The 16381-nt window shown below is 40.2% G+C and overlaps 1 protein-coding gene across 2 annotated transcripts in view; it reads left to right on the top strand.

Annotated features, from left to right (window-relative positions):
* sphkap (SPHK1 interactor, AKAP domain containing) overlaps positions 1-16381 on the top strand; it is a 126763-nt gene that overhangs the window by 58179 nt on the left and 52203 nt on the right. For both annotated transcript variants that reach the window (XM_056374071.1, XM_056374073.1), the window contains exon 3: positions 5765-5861. In XM_056374071.1, the coding sequence (XP_056230046.1) occupies positions 5818-5861 (44 nt within the window). In that variant the 5' untranslated portion in view covers positions 5765-5817. The remainder of the gene's footprint in view (positions 1-5764; positions 5862-16381) is intronic.

Here is a 16381-nt window from a genome sequence, read left to right as displayed (position 1 = left end):
CTGGAAGACGGCTTCAGACAGTAGAATGGCTCATTAACCTTGTTTCACCTTGACATTTGCCTCGCTGCGGAAAAAAAACATAATGTGGAACACATGCAATAAAGGAATGTATTTTATTAATTTTCTTCTTTTTTGTGCTTACTTAGTGTGTCTCAGATTCTATTTTGGTAACTGAGCAGCTTCACTGTGTTGATCTTTACTCTAAAGACCTTTTTTTTTTTTTTTTAAGTTTTGGCACTTAAAATAATAGGCAGGGTCTCAACAGAGGGAAGCAAACTATACTATATAAATGGCTTGTAGGAAAATAGTAGAACAAACTCATCCCAGTGCCAATTAGAAGTACAAAAGAACTAATCAATACAATTTTTATTACAAATTGGGTCTTATTTTCATAGTTTTTGTCATCATTCTTATCAGTATTAAAAACATTGTATGCCTCAGGTTACAGTAATTGAGATGAAAATTTGGTTTCATTACTAAAAAAAAGTGGGGCACAAAACACTCACAGTCAGACACAGTCACAGTCAAAATTAAAGTTTTCAAACAACACCCCAGGTAAGGCAAACTTGGTTGGCAATAAAGAAAAAATGAAGCTGAATGGAGAAATTATTCCCAAAACTCTCAAACTTTCTGGTTCAACTTTTACCCACTGGAGTTGCCCTGTACAATGAGGAAGTCTAATGAACAATATGAACCTTCTCACTTTTGTAAAGTGCTTAAGTTAATCAGTCTTAACAATGTTATCTTTACTGATGGAAATGATGGCCACATTTATGAAGAGAAGTTGTGATAAACCAAAATTATCCTTTCAATGTTGTTGATGTTGCATAACAATTTTTTATGTCATCAATTATTCATCGAGTCTCTCATACAGCAGCCAAACACAACAGGCACTGCAGTAACAATATGAAGAGAGAAGGGAAGAGGGAGAGAAAGGAAGGAAAGGGGGGTGTCCTCAATATATAATGAAGACGATAAAAACAACTGGAGCAGAATAGATGTTATAAAGTCCACCACTGTACATTAACTCATAACACAATGTTCCCAATAATTGAATTTGGAAACTTTGAAATTCCTAATGCAGCATAAAGTGGAGTGTCACAGAAAACGTTGCTATAGCAGCCAAAGCAGGATGAAGCTCTTCTCTGAAGGTCCACCAGAAAATGTTTACGGATGCTGCACTGAAACAAAAAGGATGCATGTTAGAAAGAGGGGGCTGGTATCATTCACTGGGTAACTCACAAAGCAACAATATACTGTAGGTCTATCTAGCTAGCGGAGTAGCCAAACTGTCAAACAGAGAACACCCTTATCACGCAATAAGGTACCACTAATTCATTTCTTTTGTCTGGACTCATTTTGAATGTGTGTGAAAAACAGATAGGAACAAAATATGCACGGGTTATAGGATGTTTTCACGGACCTACTGGCCTGCTCAAGTCAAACTATCAGTCATTTAATGGCAGGTGTGAAAATAAATCCATTTGCTGATTGTGTTCTACTTAAGCCCCACTACCTTCAGCCTTCCTGCCTCTAATGATCCCTTCAGAGAGATGGAAGGGCTTAAAACACACATGTTACATACACACACACACACGCACACACACACAGTTTCCATCACACTTTATCTGTTCACCTGCTTGTGTGAGTCTTGGTTGACATGAAATGACCTCCCATCTGAAATGACTGAGCAGACTGACGTGGGGGGAAAAGCCAGGCTAATGAAACGGTGTTGAAATTTGTTTTTCTTTTTTCTAATGTTCCTCTATCTTTCTCCCAAAACCTTTCAAGTGCTTGTGAACACTGGATAAGATCAAAGAGTAGCCATCAAAGCCAGATTGCTTCTCTTGATGTTTATCTCCACCCTCACAAGAACCATTTCGAATTACCCAAAACTCTCTCCCTTGGGACCTCATATTCGTCTTATAAGAAAGTCTCTGTCTCGGTTTGTCTCTGTCTGTCTGTGCAACAGGTTCATTTGTAGTTTTGTAGCTTACCCCTTGATTTCCATCAATAGAAGAAGGAAGGCAGCTGTCAAAATTATGTCAGGCTGAGAGTTGGTGGTAATATAGATTTAATCAATAAGACATTAGAGCTGTCGCCGGGATCCTTATGCCTTGTTTTGCTTTATTTATTGGTCAAGATGGATTTCAGAGGTGAAACAGACGGACTAAGTAGATTTAAAAAGTAATGTATTACAATGCTCCCGGACTGACACCGGCTGACGTAACATTGCATAAACGTTTTTCACTGCTTTAGACAACTTAACGAAGATCACACATAGAACCTGTTGTTCTGAAGTGTTCTTGAGCAACATACTACAAGATGAAACATGTCCTGCAGGAATCAATAAAGCAATGCAAGTCAATTCTCATTTCCTTTGTATGTGGGCATGGATATGTAATCAAACCTGTCTTTTGTCAGTGCTTGGGATCTGCTTGAAGAGAGCAGCTGAAGGGGCCAATCAGGGCCTGCCTGTCTGTGTGCTGATTGTCTCATCTGATGAGACTGAGATGTTTGTTACGGGCGCGGCGTGCTTTAGCAGTAGTGATTTGCTGTTGAGTGTGTGTAGATCTGATGTGAAGCTGTCATCCAGCGGCGGTCTTAATGTTCTTTGAAAAAGTTGAAGTTTGTTCTGTTTGTACCTCCGCTGATGATGATGTGAAAGAATGCAATACTGTGTTTTCAGTAGCAGCCACTTGGAGGAGGAAACTCTGATGATGTATGTTTTCTGTCTGTTTAAAGCGTCTTGTTTTACCCTGGGTCGTAATAACCCCTCAGAGGACCCCGAGGCAAAGTGAGCTGCTAGGCCCCTGTTATTCTCCTGTTCTTCCCATACTCAAAATATGTGTTAGGCTGGCCCCAGAATTATTGTGTATGGTAAATGAAACACAAATTAATTCAGAAATATGCAACATAAAAGCTCAAGACTAAGACTAATGAAAGTCTTGAAGCTCTTTGACAAAGCAACCTTTTTCAAGACAGAGCTTTATCATGTCAGTCGATATTGTGCATTGATGGTGCATATTGACAACCTACCGAACAAATTATTAAAACAAAAAACAAACATTATAAACAAAAAATTAAATTACCACAGTCCAATGGACACAAAGTAAGCCTAGAGCTTTTAGTGCCTCTAGAGTCCCCCGGGGCAGTTGCACATTTTACACGGGTAGGTAATCAAATTCAGTGATTTGAGGAAAATGTCACAATAAGGAAACGTTTATTCCAAAATAAAGGATATCCTATTTTATGCTCATCTTAGTGCATATGAGTTCAAAATATAATGGCTCTGATCCCTTTTGTTATGTTTTGCAGTTTCATTTAATGCACGTGCTGCTCTCTGTTCCACACCAGCGAGGTGGAAAGATGAGAGTGAGATGTTGTGAGTTAAGATACTGAATTCAATGTGTACCGTACGCATCAAGTCCTACAAATTAAACAGCAAAATATATAGTCATTTCGAAGAGGACGACACACAGACATGTCTTCTGATCTGTTGTCCCTATCACCATCAACTTGTCATTCCAAAATGTTTTCAAATCACTGTTGAATAGGTTTTTTTTGTGTGTGACAACACTAAGGTTAAGGTTTGGTTAGGTTGAGCCAAAAATGGCTTGTTTACAGGTAGGGAAGTGATGTTTTCAGTTAAAATAAATAATTAAGGTTAGAAAATCTTCATAGTTTGGGTTGAAATGTATACTTCATTAAGGTTAGGGGGCTGTCATCGTTATAGTTACAATAATGATCATGGTAAAGTAAACATAGTGGTCTGAGGTCTGAGGCCAACTCTCACGTTTATTTGCCTCCAACATACGACACCAACAGGTACATAAAACAGTAGAGTACTAACTGATGACTGCCATCTTCCTTCCATTGCACCTATTGTAAATGACTGAACTGGTTTTTATGACTCAGTTCAAATCTCAGTGTGACTTATACTAATACACTTTGCCGTTGCATAAAATGCATTAATGAGAATTAATCAAGTTTGCATCCATCTTCAGCAATCACCAGGAGGATGTGTCCTCATTGTGTTACAGGAAGCAATCAATGTGTGTGTTTATATGAGATTAACTTAAGCATCAACACAAGTCTAATGACTTCATCATTGTGTGCTCTGACCTCATTAAAATGCCCCCTAACTTAATTAATGTGTGCGGCAACCTCATTACAAATCTCCATGACCTCATCATAGCGCCGTGACAACCGGGCTGTGTGACTATACAGTGAGCAAAAAATCTTGTTGACCATTGCTGCAGTCACTGTAAGGTATTATTCTGAGTGTATCTAGTGGCTTAAACATTTCAGTGGGATCACTGATATTGACTATAATATTATGTAACTAGAAGGCCCAAGAGTCCATTTACTTTACACACAGACTTGGCAGCATCGCCAAAGGCTTTCTACAACACTGTCTCCAGACCGCGATACATGACCACCCACAAGTACGCGCAAATGTGGATGATAATGTTAATCACACTCAGCTCTTCACTCTCCCAAATGTTGAAAACCAGTCTGTTACTACTTCAATGTCATGAACTTATTACAAATAAAAAAACCATAAAGGCATTTCTGTCTTTTTTCACGCAGAAAAATCTACACTAAATGTTTGAGGCATGGTGCAGCACGTGCTTTCACAGTCTTCTGACTTCATACTCAGTGTGGGATGACCATATGGTGCAGAGTCCATATGGATGCTAAATATACACCATATAAACCTCATGTTAACATAATAAATGATGATGTAAACTCTAAGGCTTCTGGTGTACATGTAATTGTAGAAGAAATACTTCAGAGAGACGAGGTGCACTTTTAGGTTAGATATTTAAGGTTTCTGGAGAGTCAGGGGCTGATGAGTGGATATCTTTAATCATTCAATTTTTGTGTTTTGATGTGAACATCTTGCCAGTGTGGTGAGAAGTCACAACTCCACAGCAACTTAAGCCGATCTCTTACATGAGTCTGTGTAAAGGAGCCAAATGTTGTACATTGAAACTTGTCAGTTGGCTTCCAAACAACACGAAGCTACGAATTTTCACATTATAAAGTTGATAGTATTTGCTGTGTGTTTTTCCTCTTTTGCTTTCTTTGGGTTCTCTCCAAACACAGGCTTTTGTATTGTGTGCCTGCTTGGATCTATAGCTGCCTGTTGCATTTATGCCTTTTGTCTCGTGTTAACAGCTGCAGCTTCTGTTTATAATAATGATGTAACTGTCATTTGTCCACTTGTACTACAATTATGGCAAATATTCAGCATTCACGTTTTAACCTTTCTTGCTTGTGTGGATCACAGTGTGAACTTCAACATGCAAAACAGTTCAGTGTTGTTATCTGCATCAGCCACAATAAGCAGGGTCTGTTGTCATTATCCCCTGAGACATGTCACACATGTGGATTCCTTCTTAACAGCTGTGCGTTTGTTCATGTCTTACTTTCTTGTATGTCTGTGCATGAACATACATGCTCGTGTGTGTGTGTCTGTAAAGTGTGTGTGTGTGTGTGTGTGTGTGTGTGTGTGTGTGTGTGTGGGAGAGAGGTGAAGACTCACTGCTGTGCTTTAAATTGCTGATACCCACAATGCCACAGCACAACACCTGCCAGATGATGCGGTTGGAAAACTGCTGGACATAGTCTCAAAGAAGGGCAGCCATCTGTTCCCACCTTCTCACACTATATTTGTGTGTGTGTGTGTGTGTGTGTGTGTGTGTGTGTGTGTGTGTTTAGAAACTCTTATCCATTTTGCTGTCTCTGTGTGTTTCAGGTAAAGAACCTGGACCGATAAATTAGGAACGGAGACGGAGAATCGGACTGAAGATGCTGTCGTCATTGTTCACTGTGCTGCGGACCTTCACTGAGCTGTAAGACCAACACTTTCTTCCATTGTCTAGAATGTTTATATTGATCAAATACCTCCAGGAGCATTTAAACTTCTAGCAAACATTATATTATCACTACGTCTAAAAAGTGATTTGTTTTAGGTAAGAAATGATTTTGAAAGAAAAGAGCTACAAAATGTGCCTAACCTAGTCTTAAAACATCAGAGGGCTGCAAGACTTGTGCAAGCTGTCAGATGTTTACAGGTTATACACTGCACAGTTATACGCCTACACACTTGCTGTACACACCATGTCAGCCCTTGTTATACTTTAAAATAATGAAAAATCTTCCCCTAAAATCAATCCTATCCTTTTTCTGGTGCTTTGAAAGGGATATCCTTTTTAATCCCTATTAGTAGATTTAATGAGGTCGAGTGAGCTGACTGGGTAAAGTCTGATTAATGCCTGGCCCAAATGATTCAGACAATTGCTCATCCAAGTTAGGTCTAGATAAATTCAGGGTTACAGTGCATGGTTGAAAACCCTTACACAATCCCCCTACTGTTCTGCATCTTGTCCAGAGTCGCATATGAACAGCCGAACAAACCAGGTCCTCCTCTGCCCACCGCTTGCTCCTTGGTTTGCGCAACTTTTTTTGCTAGCTGCTCCTCAGCATATAGTCCCCCTACCTCCCAAATCTGACTGACTGTGGTGTCCGTGATTTTCTGTAACTCACTCATCTTGAGGCAAACCACTTTTCCCTCCTCTTTTTTTTCTCAATAAGCTCTTCATTGTTAACATGGTGAACTATCTGTGCCCAGGTTCTGCAGGCAGGTCGGTTCTGACTCTCTGTGTTGCACAGTACAGGCTCATGGTCCTTCTCTGTTACCTTCACCTGTATGTCCTGTATGTCGACACAGAGATCGATGCATACTGCGTGGATGGCTTCTTTTGTATGCTGTTGCAGCTGTTTATGGGCTTCCTCCAGCCTGTAGCTGAGATCCATATTGATTGCATATTAGACAGCTGATGAAGGAGATCCTGGTTTGTCATCTCTGCTACTTTTCCAGTCTGGTTCTGCTTCACAAAATCATTAACCTGGGTTTTTAAGATCCTCAATGGATTTTTTTTGTTGGTTTTAAGGCTTCTCCCGTTGCCCTTCAACAGCTTCAGCTTGGGAGATTGCTGGGAAATTATGTGTTATTTTACCCCGGAGTAGATCAAGGGCTGCAGTTAGGGTTTCAATTTTGGTTTTCAGCTTGGCTCTTTCAGATGGGGTCACATACACATGTCTTTTGCCTTATTTGTGTGCAAACAGATAAGGTGAATCATAGAAATATTTTTGTTTTTGATAGTTAATATAACATTGGTTACCAAATTACAGCTATTTATATAGAATTATAGTAGCCGTGTGTATGCAAAACTGTTGCCTGTTATTCCTTTGTCATTTCTTTCAATAAGTTTGATGCAGTTGGTTGTCTTTCCCTTGGATAAGGCTGTGTAGAGGTGACCGTGAACGAACAGTGCTTGCAGTAGGTAGATGCCAACTCGCTCATTTTCTTGTACTTGTACTAATAATTTCCTGACTTCTCTAGAGATTCACTACTGCATGCAAAAGTCTTGCGTTCCATATCTTCACATCTTGCTGAGTGCTGTTACTGCTGTTCGCTTCATTTTACACTTGATGTAGACTCTTAATTCCAATAAAAACTTTAGCTCCTTTTGTGCCCCTAGCTGCTTCCTAGACATTGTTACTGATGAAACTGTAATCATTATTTACCCCTGCTAAAAATGTCTATTAGCCTAAAACACTTTTTTAGGTTTGACTAATTGCATTTCTTTGAACATCACTGTCAAGTGTTTAACTGATATGTAGTGCGTGGGTATTCTGGAAGCTGTTATTAAGCAAAGAGTAACAATGCTGGGATCCACTATATTTTTCTATTCTTCTTCACATTTTTTGTGTTAGAATTTTATCAGATATCTGCAAAATCCTATCCATTTTTCTGTTTTTGTTGCTTTTCTGTGTCACTATTTTCAATGACACACTCTCTTCATAGGGATCAATATGTTTCAGTTTACATTGTCTGAACCCATCAAGATGAAATACTGTAGCCACGTTGCACCACTAAGGGATTTTCCCCTCCCACCACATGGGGGCACTCTTTTTTTGCTGCACCCCATTAACATCTGTCTCCGGTCCAGGGGTGATTACAATGCGTAATTGCCACAATTTATCATAAGGGCCTGAGCCGGTGTGCCCCAGGGACTCAGGTAAGAGAGAGGGAGAAAAATGAAAAGCCAAGCACTTGTGCATGTGCTGGGACTGCTGAGGCAGTGAGCTGGTCATAAAGCACTAATGGATGTCAGGCTGCTGAGAGAGCACAGGCCTCCGAGAGACACCTCATCATCAGCAACAGCACCGATGTCTCAACAGCACGGCCGGCATAACAGGTGCCACAGCCCTGGAGTCAGACAGAAAAAAATAAATGGCATAGATGTTGAAAAGAGTGCAAGCATTGTGTGTGTTTTTTTATGTAATATTAGAAAGAAGGTGGAGGAGCAGGACAGGATGTTTTGTTATCAGTAACTTCACATTGGCAGCAGCTGAGGTTGAAATAATGTGCTGTGGGTTGTGCAGCTGTCGGTGATTTGTTTTCACTTTCTGGGGAAATGACAGTGTCCATTTTTTTCCTCCGACTTTTGTGTCATTTATGTGGGCCAGCAGTTGGATAGGAAAACACTATAATGCATGCAAGCAATAGTAAAGATGAGAGCAATATAAACTTTTTCAGTGAGCACTGGATGGACAGCTTTCACCTGAGTGCCGTAGCTGTCATTCTATGTTCAATACATTCATGGATATAGTAGAGGATATGAAATCCTTTAAAATCATAATCATGTTTTGATTCCAATTTAAGTGAAGAATAAAGATAATATTGAGGGAAAACAACACTTGACCTAAAACAACCTTGAACTCTCTGTGGAAAATACGAAAAACCATCAGCATGAACAGCAGCATCATACAGATGTTGAGATCAAGCTTCAGGGGAGCGCTCTGAAAGACAGAGGTGATAAATGATGAAGGGCATCAGAAACACCTGCTTTAGATGCTCTGAGATTTATCCGGCTGAATCGCCTGGGACAGACTGAAGTAGAGCAGAAGATAATTGTAGGTCAAAATGTACTTTGGGAAGAGAACAAGTTGGATGTGTACGGGTGCACAGGTGCTTGAATGTGGTTCATTTGTCATCACTGGTTGTTATGTGTGTAGACAAGTGCTGAGCACATACACAGTGTTGATACAGGCTGTAATCAGTGGTAGTGTACTAGGAAAAGCACAAATGGAAATCTAGGATGTCACACTCTGCACGGCACTAACACACCATTTTTTTTTTGTGGAAAAAGGTAGAAATTGGTCTAAATCTTGCATTAGATTACATTTTGTCATCTTTTTTTAAAATCTAATTTTCTTCTTTCTTTTTTGTAACCTGGATCCAAATATTTGAAATCACTTGTCGTCTTCAATAATTCAAGTATAATAGTGAATAATAATAATAACTATAATGAAAGAATGAAGTCAAACGAAAAGGAAACGAAAAAGTTCTTTCCGATTGTCAAGTTTATCACATAAGAGGGAACACGATTACGCCTTGTCTACACAGGAGTCAGGTTTTTTTAGTCATCTGTCTCATGCACCTGTGACAGAACAGATACATGCCTATTATATTCAATCCAGCTGCCCACACAGTACATGAAACAGCTCAGGTGTCAGCTGAGCCATTGGACATTTTTACCCTTTAATGTCCCCAACAACCTCTGTAGTGTCATTAGCTGCTCTTCTGATTTTTTTTAAGACACGTGAAAGCTTAAAAAATCATGAGTGGAACATTTACTGACGTATTTTATGTTGTAGAATATAAAAATGCCTTGAGCTTGTGTTAACCACAGACTCATTCCTGTAGCACTCTGTTTCAGTTTGCACCAAAGTAGTGGGCTGACTGAAAAACCATCATTGCCAACCCCTAGAGCCATACAGCTAGTATGGCTAAAACACAATAAATTTGACAATGGCAGGGCATTTAACTTCATATCTGACATACACAGATACTCAATCCTGACCTGCAGTGCCCCAGTCATAAAACGTTTCAACCATTATGTTGCATTTGCTAAATAACTGCACATTGCCTTTCGCCTAACACGAGCTCACAGCCTGTTAAAGTCTAACCTTGCCCTCAATTGTCCATTAGCCAACAGTAGCTGATATTCCCCAAGGAAAACATGTTCAGTATCTGGTGTATTACCGGCTAGACTGAAGTCAGCACTCTTTTTGTATATGTAGCAGAAATCCTGAGTCAAGCATTTGGCACACGGTATTCATTCATTGAGAACAATCTATACAGATACTATACAGCTACTTCAAGCTGAACAGAAAGACAGTTTTACTCAGCAGTGATCCCATATTGCATGGCACCCTCGCTTGATGTTCTAGGATCTGTCAAAGTCATTTGGGGAAATGGCCACCAGTGCTAAAGAGAGTGTGCCTGCTTTTCCTTGTCGTAAACACGAAATGGACTCAAATCAAGAGCTCTTCATGTATGTATGCAGGTAGGCAGGGTTGTAGTCGTTGCTAGGTGTGCAGGTGTCTGATGTTGCAAGCATGTAATCTGTGCTCAGGGAGCTACGTCTGAAGTAGACTAATCAGAGGGGAAGATGGGGCTTGTAACAGCAGGTGTAAATCAGCAGCGATTTTCTTTCTGTCTCTTTTTCCTCTCTTCCTCCGCCTCTCTCCATTTCTCTCTTTGGATGAATGAGCTCACTATTAAGCAGAACAATGCTAATGGCCCTGCGCCTTCCAACCATGGAGCCCTTGCTGGGCTCAGGCTTTATCTGGCTTCTTTGCTCTCAGCTTCTATGTCCTGTCTACATCTCCAATTCTGCCTCGCTTTCCTTCATGCATGAAGGGTTAAGTTCTTAGATATTTGGCAGTATACCTGGATCAGAGTGTCAAACAAGGGATCAGTGCATGATGGTCAGACAGGCTGTATTTCTCTGTAGGCAGTGGGCAGTTTTCTTTAAGCCCTTGGTTTTGCAGACTGTTTCTGCACTTATGTCAACTCTCTACTGTAAAATGTTTTTGTGTTTTTACTGTATGGAAAAAAACATTGATTTTGAGGAGAGGGACAAAAAGAGTGACTTTGACTTTTCAAGTTGATTGTGGGAGGTGAGAAAGGCTCAGTTCTGAGTGTGGTGCCAACATCACACCTCTCAGTTTGCCACCAGGATCAAAGAAACTGTTTGGAAACTGTAGCAGCAGATCAGATGCACTGAGTGTGATTTATTTGTTCCTAGAAAAGCCATGATACGGTGTCTTGGAGGGCCCAAAACAGGAGTTGGCAACGTTTTCACACGAGAGGGTGAAGGAAGTAATGTTGAGATTAAATTACATTTAGTATCATCAGGGGTGTTGTCAGGCCAGTCGAGTAGCTGTGGCAAGTATCCTCATTTCATAATCCTCTCTCTCTTCTTAGTTTGGGGACTTGTTTGAGTGAAGCACTGAAGGCAGAAGGCTGAAGATCAGCATCTGGTCTGATGGAGGACCAGGCTGGGAAAACAGTCACACTGACTGGCACAGAAACTTGTGGAAAAGGGTCTATACGTGATCATATTAATGCTAGCACTAACACAGCTTTATGTAGTGAAGGAAAGCATTTTTATCTTGGCCATTCTCACTCGACATAGTGTCCTACTGTAGCGAGAACAGACGAAGCAGAAATGGTACATCATATATATTTCTGGCCATCTTTACCTTTTCTGTAGTTTTTGTTTTTTCTTTTTGCATTGGAATAAATAAATTGGCCTTGCAGTATTTATTTTAAACTAGGCTGAATAACTAAAAACTATAGTAGAATAGCTGAATATTTTTATTTTTTTTAATTTATTTTTCACCATAAAATTGTTTTAGAGACTCCATGCTGGCCAGCCTTGTCAGGTTGCCAGTCGAGGGTGTCCCAGGTTTGTCTGGTGAAAAAGTTTAACCTGGCTTACCTTTTGTCACAACGCAATGCAGTGTCATCCAGTTGGCCAATACATGCAGGCTCACATTCCTGACGGATTACTTTTTAACTATAACTATACATTTCTACTGTTTAACTCACCCTCATCATGTGAAATATAAAACAATTACTGCTGTAATAAATTTTCACACTTGTAAAATCCTGTCTTATAGTATTATAAACAGTAAATAGTGCATTGTTTTGCCACTTGAGATACCTATGGAGTCGCAGATCAGCTACTCAAACTGGACTTCCAGGGTTGTATTTCATGTTTCTCTGATACCTGAAGATTGAGATTAACTTTATTGTTTAACAGAGTGGGAAATTTGTCTCGGGCTCTTCATCCATGCTGCAGCCATAAAAGTAAAACCAACATTTAATACAAAAAATATACAGATGTTTTGATAAATATCAAACAGGGTTCATAAATAAGCGCAAGTGTAAAAACAACATCTTTGGGATATATCCTCTGTGGAAAGCTAAATGTTTACAGAATTTCATATCCAAGACAATAATAGATAATATAAGTGACACTGTGATTAAACTATATTGGATCACAATACTGCATTTTACTGTAGGGAGGGTAAAATCATTAATAGTGATCTATAGTGTTTGTACAGTGTCAGGTAATGGAGGACCCGTGTGACAGTAGCATATAAAGGGCTGTCTGCAGAGCTGCAGGCCAGGCCAAGCTTGCCACATGGAAGAGCAGGGATAATGAGAAGCAGGACTGAGGGTCATTAGAAGCAGAGTGTGTTTTTCACACTGGTGGCTGCCAGTAGAGTTTGCTTACAAATGTGCGTGTGTGTGTCTGTGTGTGTGTGTATGAGGGGTGAATGGGGTTCTGTGTTCGGGGATGAGCAGGGGCCATGACCCTCAGTTTTATTGTTATTCGGGGAACAGAATTTTTTTTAACAGTGTAGTTAGTTCATCGAGTTCATTGAGTTCACTGAGTGATTGCAGTGCTGTTCTGAAACCCTTTTTTAGAAGTGCTCTTGTTCTCTCGCGTTCAGGCCCCTCTCTATCATTTCAAAAATGTCTGTGTCTCAAATGTGTATTTGCATCTTAGGTGCTGCTGGTGATAGGTGCTGGTGAAGGCTTTTAACAAGAGAGCAGGGGGGAACATTTGTATTCACATTACTGGCATGTTAACATACTGTTTAGATACTCTGAACTCTGAAGCACAAGCAACACAAAACGGATATGAGGACACACTGCATAAACACACATAAGTATATATGTACCCGCACACAATGACACACAGCCCAGAATGCTTCAGCAGATGCTGTGTGGTTGTAGGGATCAGATGGACACTGTTGTATCTGTACCGAAGGAGACGGAGTTGTGGTTTTAGACGGTAGGACGCCTGAGTAAATCTGGCTTCAGCCATCTGCCCCAGCATCGCTCTGCACAGACCGGCTCTAAGACCGTTCTGCACACGGTTATGAAGGAGTCATAAGGAGTTTTGGAGCACTCTGAAAAATGCAGTGTCAACAAGTCTGAGAATTGTTTAAAAGTTTCAGCGTCATCCGACAAACAAAGCAGCTTCATATTTAGCAGTTTAGCAGAGAAGTATCAATCTTCTCTTTTAACAGAAGAAAATGAAAAGGCATATTTCCCATAATGTACAATGATTCCTTTAAGAGGATTTAGCCCTTTTATAAGCTCTAATATGTGGCGCTTATTTGATTAATTTTAGCAACATCAAACATTCACAACATGTGAGCCATAGGCCTTTTTCACAGCAGACATTTGACTTATCAAAGTAAGAAAGTCACATTTATTACTATTACCATTAACAGTGGCTCTGTTATTTTCAAGTGTCCGTGTGAGACATGACAGTGTGACAGTGAGTCAGCATGAACCATACCAGGACCCTGAAACTGAAGCAGCTAATTGGAATTCAGCCATCATTAATTTTACTATTTATGCCTGTGCTTTTCCTTCTGTGACATGTCAAAATGTCCTCAGGGAAAAGTCGTTATTAGGTTCCTTGGATGATAATTAAGAGGTGAAGACCTGTTATGATGAGCAAATTAGACTAATTGTTTTCCCTCTTATATTTATAATAAAAGTCTCAAAAGCGGTCATGACAAAGTCAGAAGGAAAATAAAAATAATAAATAAAGGAAACGTACAGTGAAGGGGGTCTCGAGCCAATTTAGCTAAACTACAGCTCAGGAAGTGTCAGCTCAGTGCACCAGTTGACTGAGACAAACTGTTAGCTTACAGCCAGCAGCCTCTCCCACAGGCGTCTCATTCATGACCTTTCAAATGATTGCTGATTAGGAGCACTCAGCCGCCTCCAGCGAAGAGAAAAGGGAAGCAGGAGAGCAGAGGAGAGGTGGAGGAGGGCCATCCTATCTAAACAACAGTGTGTGCTGCGAGTATTTTCATTCCTTGTTTGCAGTCTTTCCACTGGGCTGAACACACACCCTGCTGATAGAAAAGCATCAGTCACTCAGTTAAAGTGTTTCGTCAGCAAACACTGACTGTTTCACTGTCAGGGTAGTTGCACTGCTATATCATGAAAAAATTACTGCATCAAATTTTATACAGTTTATATAGTGAGTATACATCAGGAGGTCATACTGTTGTATAAAAGGCTCTTTTATACAGCTGAATACATACATCTGTTCTTATTGTAGATAGAGGATATTACATACTTTATATCAGTTTGATAATTGAGAGACACTAAGAGTTTCAAGCCCCTTTTTCCCTCTAAAGCATCTATTCTTGGAAAATCCAGAGCAGACGAGTCATCAGTGTATAAATATGGAAACGTGTCTCCAACAAATTGCATTTTTATACCACTGAATGATTTTGCCTAATATGTTTTGGAGGAAAAATAATTGCTGCATGGATTATGGTTGAAAAAGTAAACATGTCACGTCTCATGTACCCACGCATAACCACCATAAAAATGTGGCTTGTGCCTCGTTGCCACAAGCAGATATCATTGGAAAAACAAAGGAAATAGTGAATGTTTTGTTGATGCGTTCAGTATTGACATATTGCAACTCCTCTGATGTGTTCTTTGAAAACATGTTGATTAAAGAATATGTGTGGTTGAATTTATTTTCCACATGTTGATTAATAATTTGAGGAGACAAGGCTGAATGTGTGAAGCTGGAGAAAAAGTCAGACAACGTGATCATGACGGGCCACAGCTGTAAATTCTGGCTCCCTGACGACAGGACGACATTATCCATAATCTTCATGTGTTTCAGGGGCCCGTCAAGCTTTGGTCCACCTGAATTATTCAGGGTTTCAACCTCATCCAATCCCTGGTTGCATAATCTATGTGGCATCAAGTTCATATATATGGAACTTGTGTGGTGCTTATTCATATTCATGAAGGTCTAGTAACCATGTGTGTGCTCAATGCAAAAGTCAGTTTAAAGTTGAAATTCACAAAACCTTTGTAGAAAGTTTTCATAGACTGTTACCTGCACAACTGTGGGTGTGTGTGTGTGTGTGTGTGTGTGTGTGCGTGTCTTATTTTCTCACTGTATGGGAGGACAGACAAAATAATGATATTCAGTATTATTCCTGGTCTGATGTGGCTTTTTCATCCAGGTTATTTCCTGCTCTGCTTAAAGTTGCCATTTTTAGACACACAAGACTTGATACATCACGTGCAACCTCTCTGCCTGTTCATCACATCATTGTGGGGACATGAAACAGCTGATCACTGATATTCACTACACTGCTCTCTTTTCCAAGTTTTGACTACACAAACCAAAGCAGAAAGAATGTCATCATAATAAAAAAAAAAAAAAAGGTCTCCAAGGTTTACCCTCATCCCACTTCCGTGGCAGGGATGAAGAATACTGTATACCCAGTAAGTATTTACTGAAACATGAAAGCCCATTACCAGGCCATATCAGATGGGAACAAGAAAAAAGAACAAGCAAAGGGGCAAAAACAAATAGAGCTGAGGAAAGAGGGTGGATGTGTGATGAAGCAGTGAGGAGGGGGACTGAAAGAGAGAATGAGTCAGCAGCAGGAGCAGCTTTCGCTTACTCCCTCTCTAAGGACAGATGTTAGGCTTAGATTAATATTCCCACTCAGAGTTTATTCATCTGTGCTATCCCCACCCTTTCCAGGTGATTTCATGCCTCCTGAGCAGCCAGAAAGGCCCTTTTTCCGGCAGCCGCGAAGTCCGACCTGTCACAGATTTTAATAAATGATACTGATAAACCAGGCTTGTGGGGACGCAGTGCAAGGCTGGGCTAAATTTAGCCCCTACAAGGAGCAAGCATTGATCCACACTGTTTACGCCTCTCCTGCGCCATTCTTAGCTTTTCCATTTCTTCATGAATGTTTAAACTGTGGAAATCTTTACCACTAACGCCTCTTTCAGAGCAGTCATAATTCACTCACAGCCACTCGTGTGCAAGTTGTTCTGCACTACAGGCAGCAGCAAACCAGTCATTACAGTTGCCCCCATTCACTGTGGTCTTAATTGATCACAGATTTGATAGGTTGCGATGAATTATGAATC

This window comes from Seriola aureovittata, chromosome 4 (genome assembly GCF_021018895.1).
Source record: "Seriola aureovittata isolate HTS-2021-v1 ecotype China chromosome 4, ASM2101889v1, whole genome shotgun sequence".
Classification (NCBI taxonomy): domain Eukaryota; kingdom Metazoa; phylum Chordata; class Actinopteri; order Carangiformes; family Carangidae; genus Seriola; species Seriola aureovittata.
Note: the sequence above shows the minus strand (reverse complement) of the source record. Positions and strands in the feature narration are given on the sequence as shown.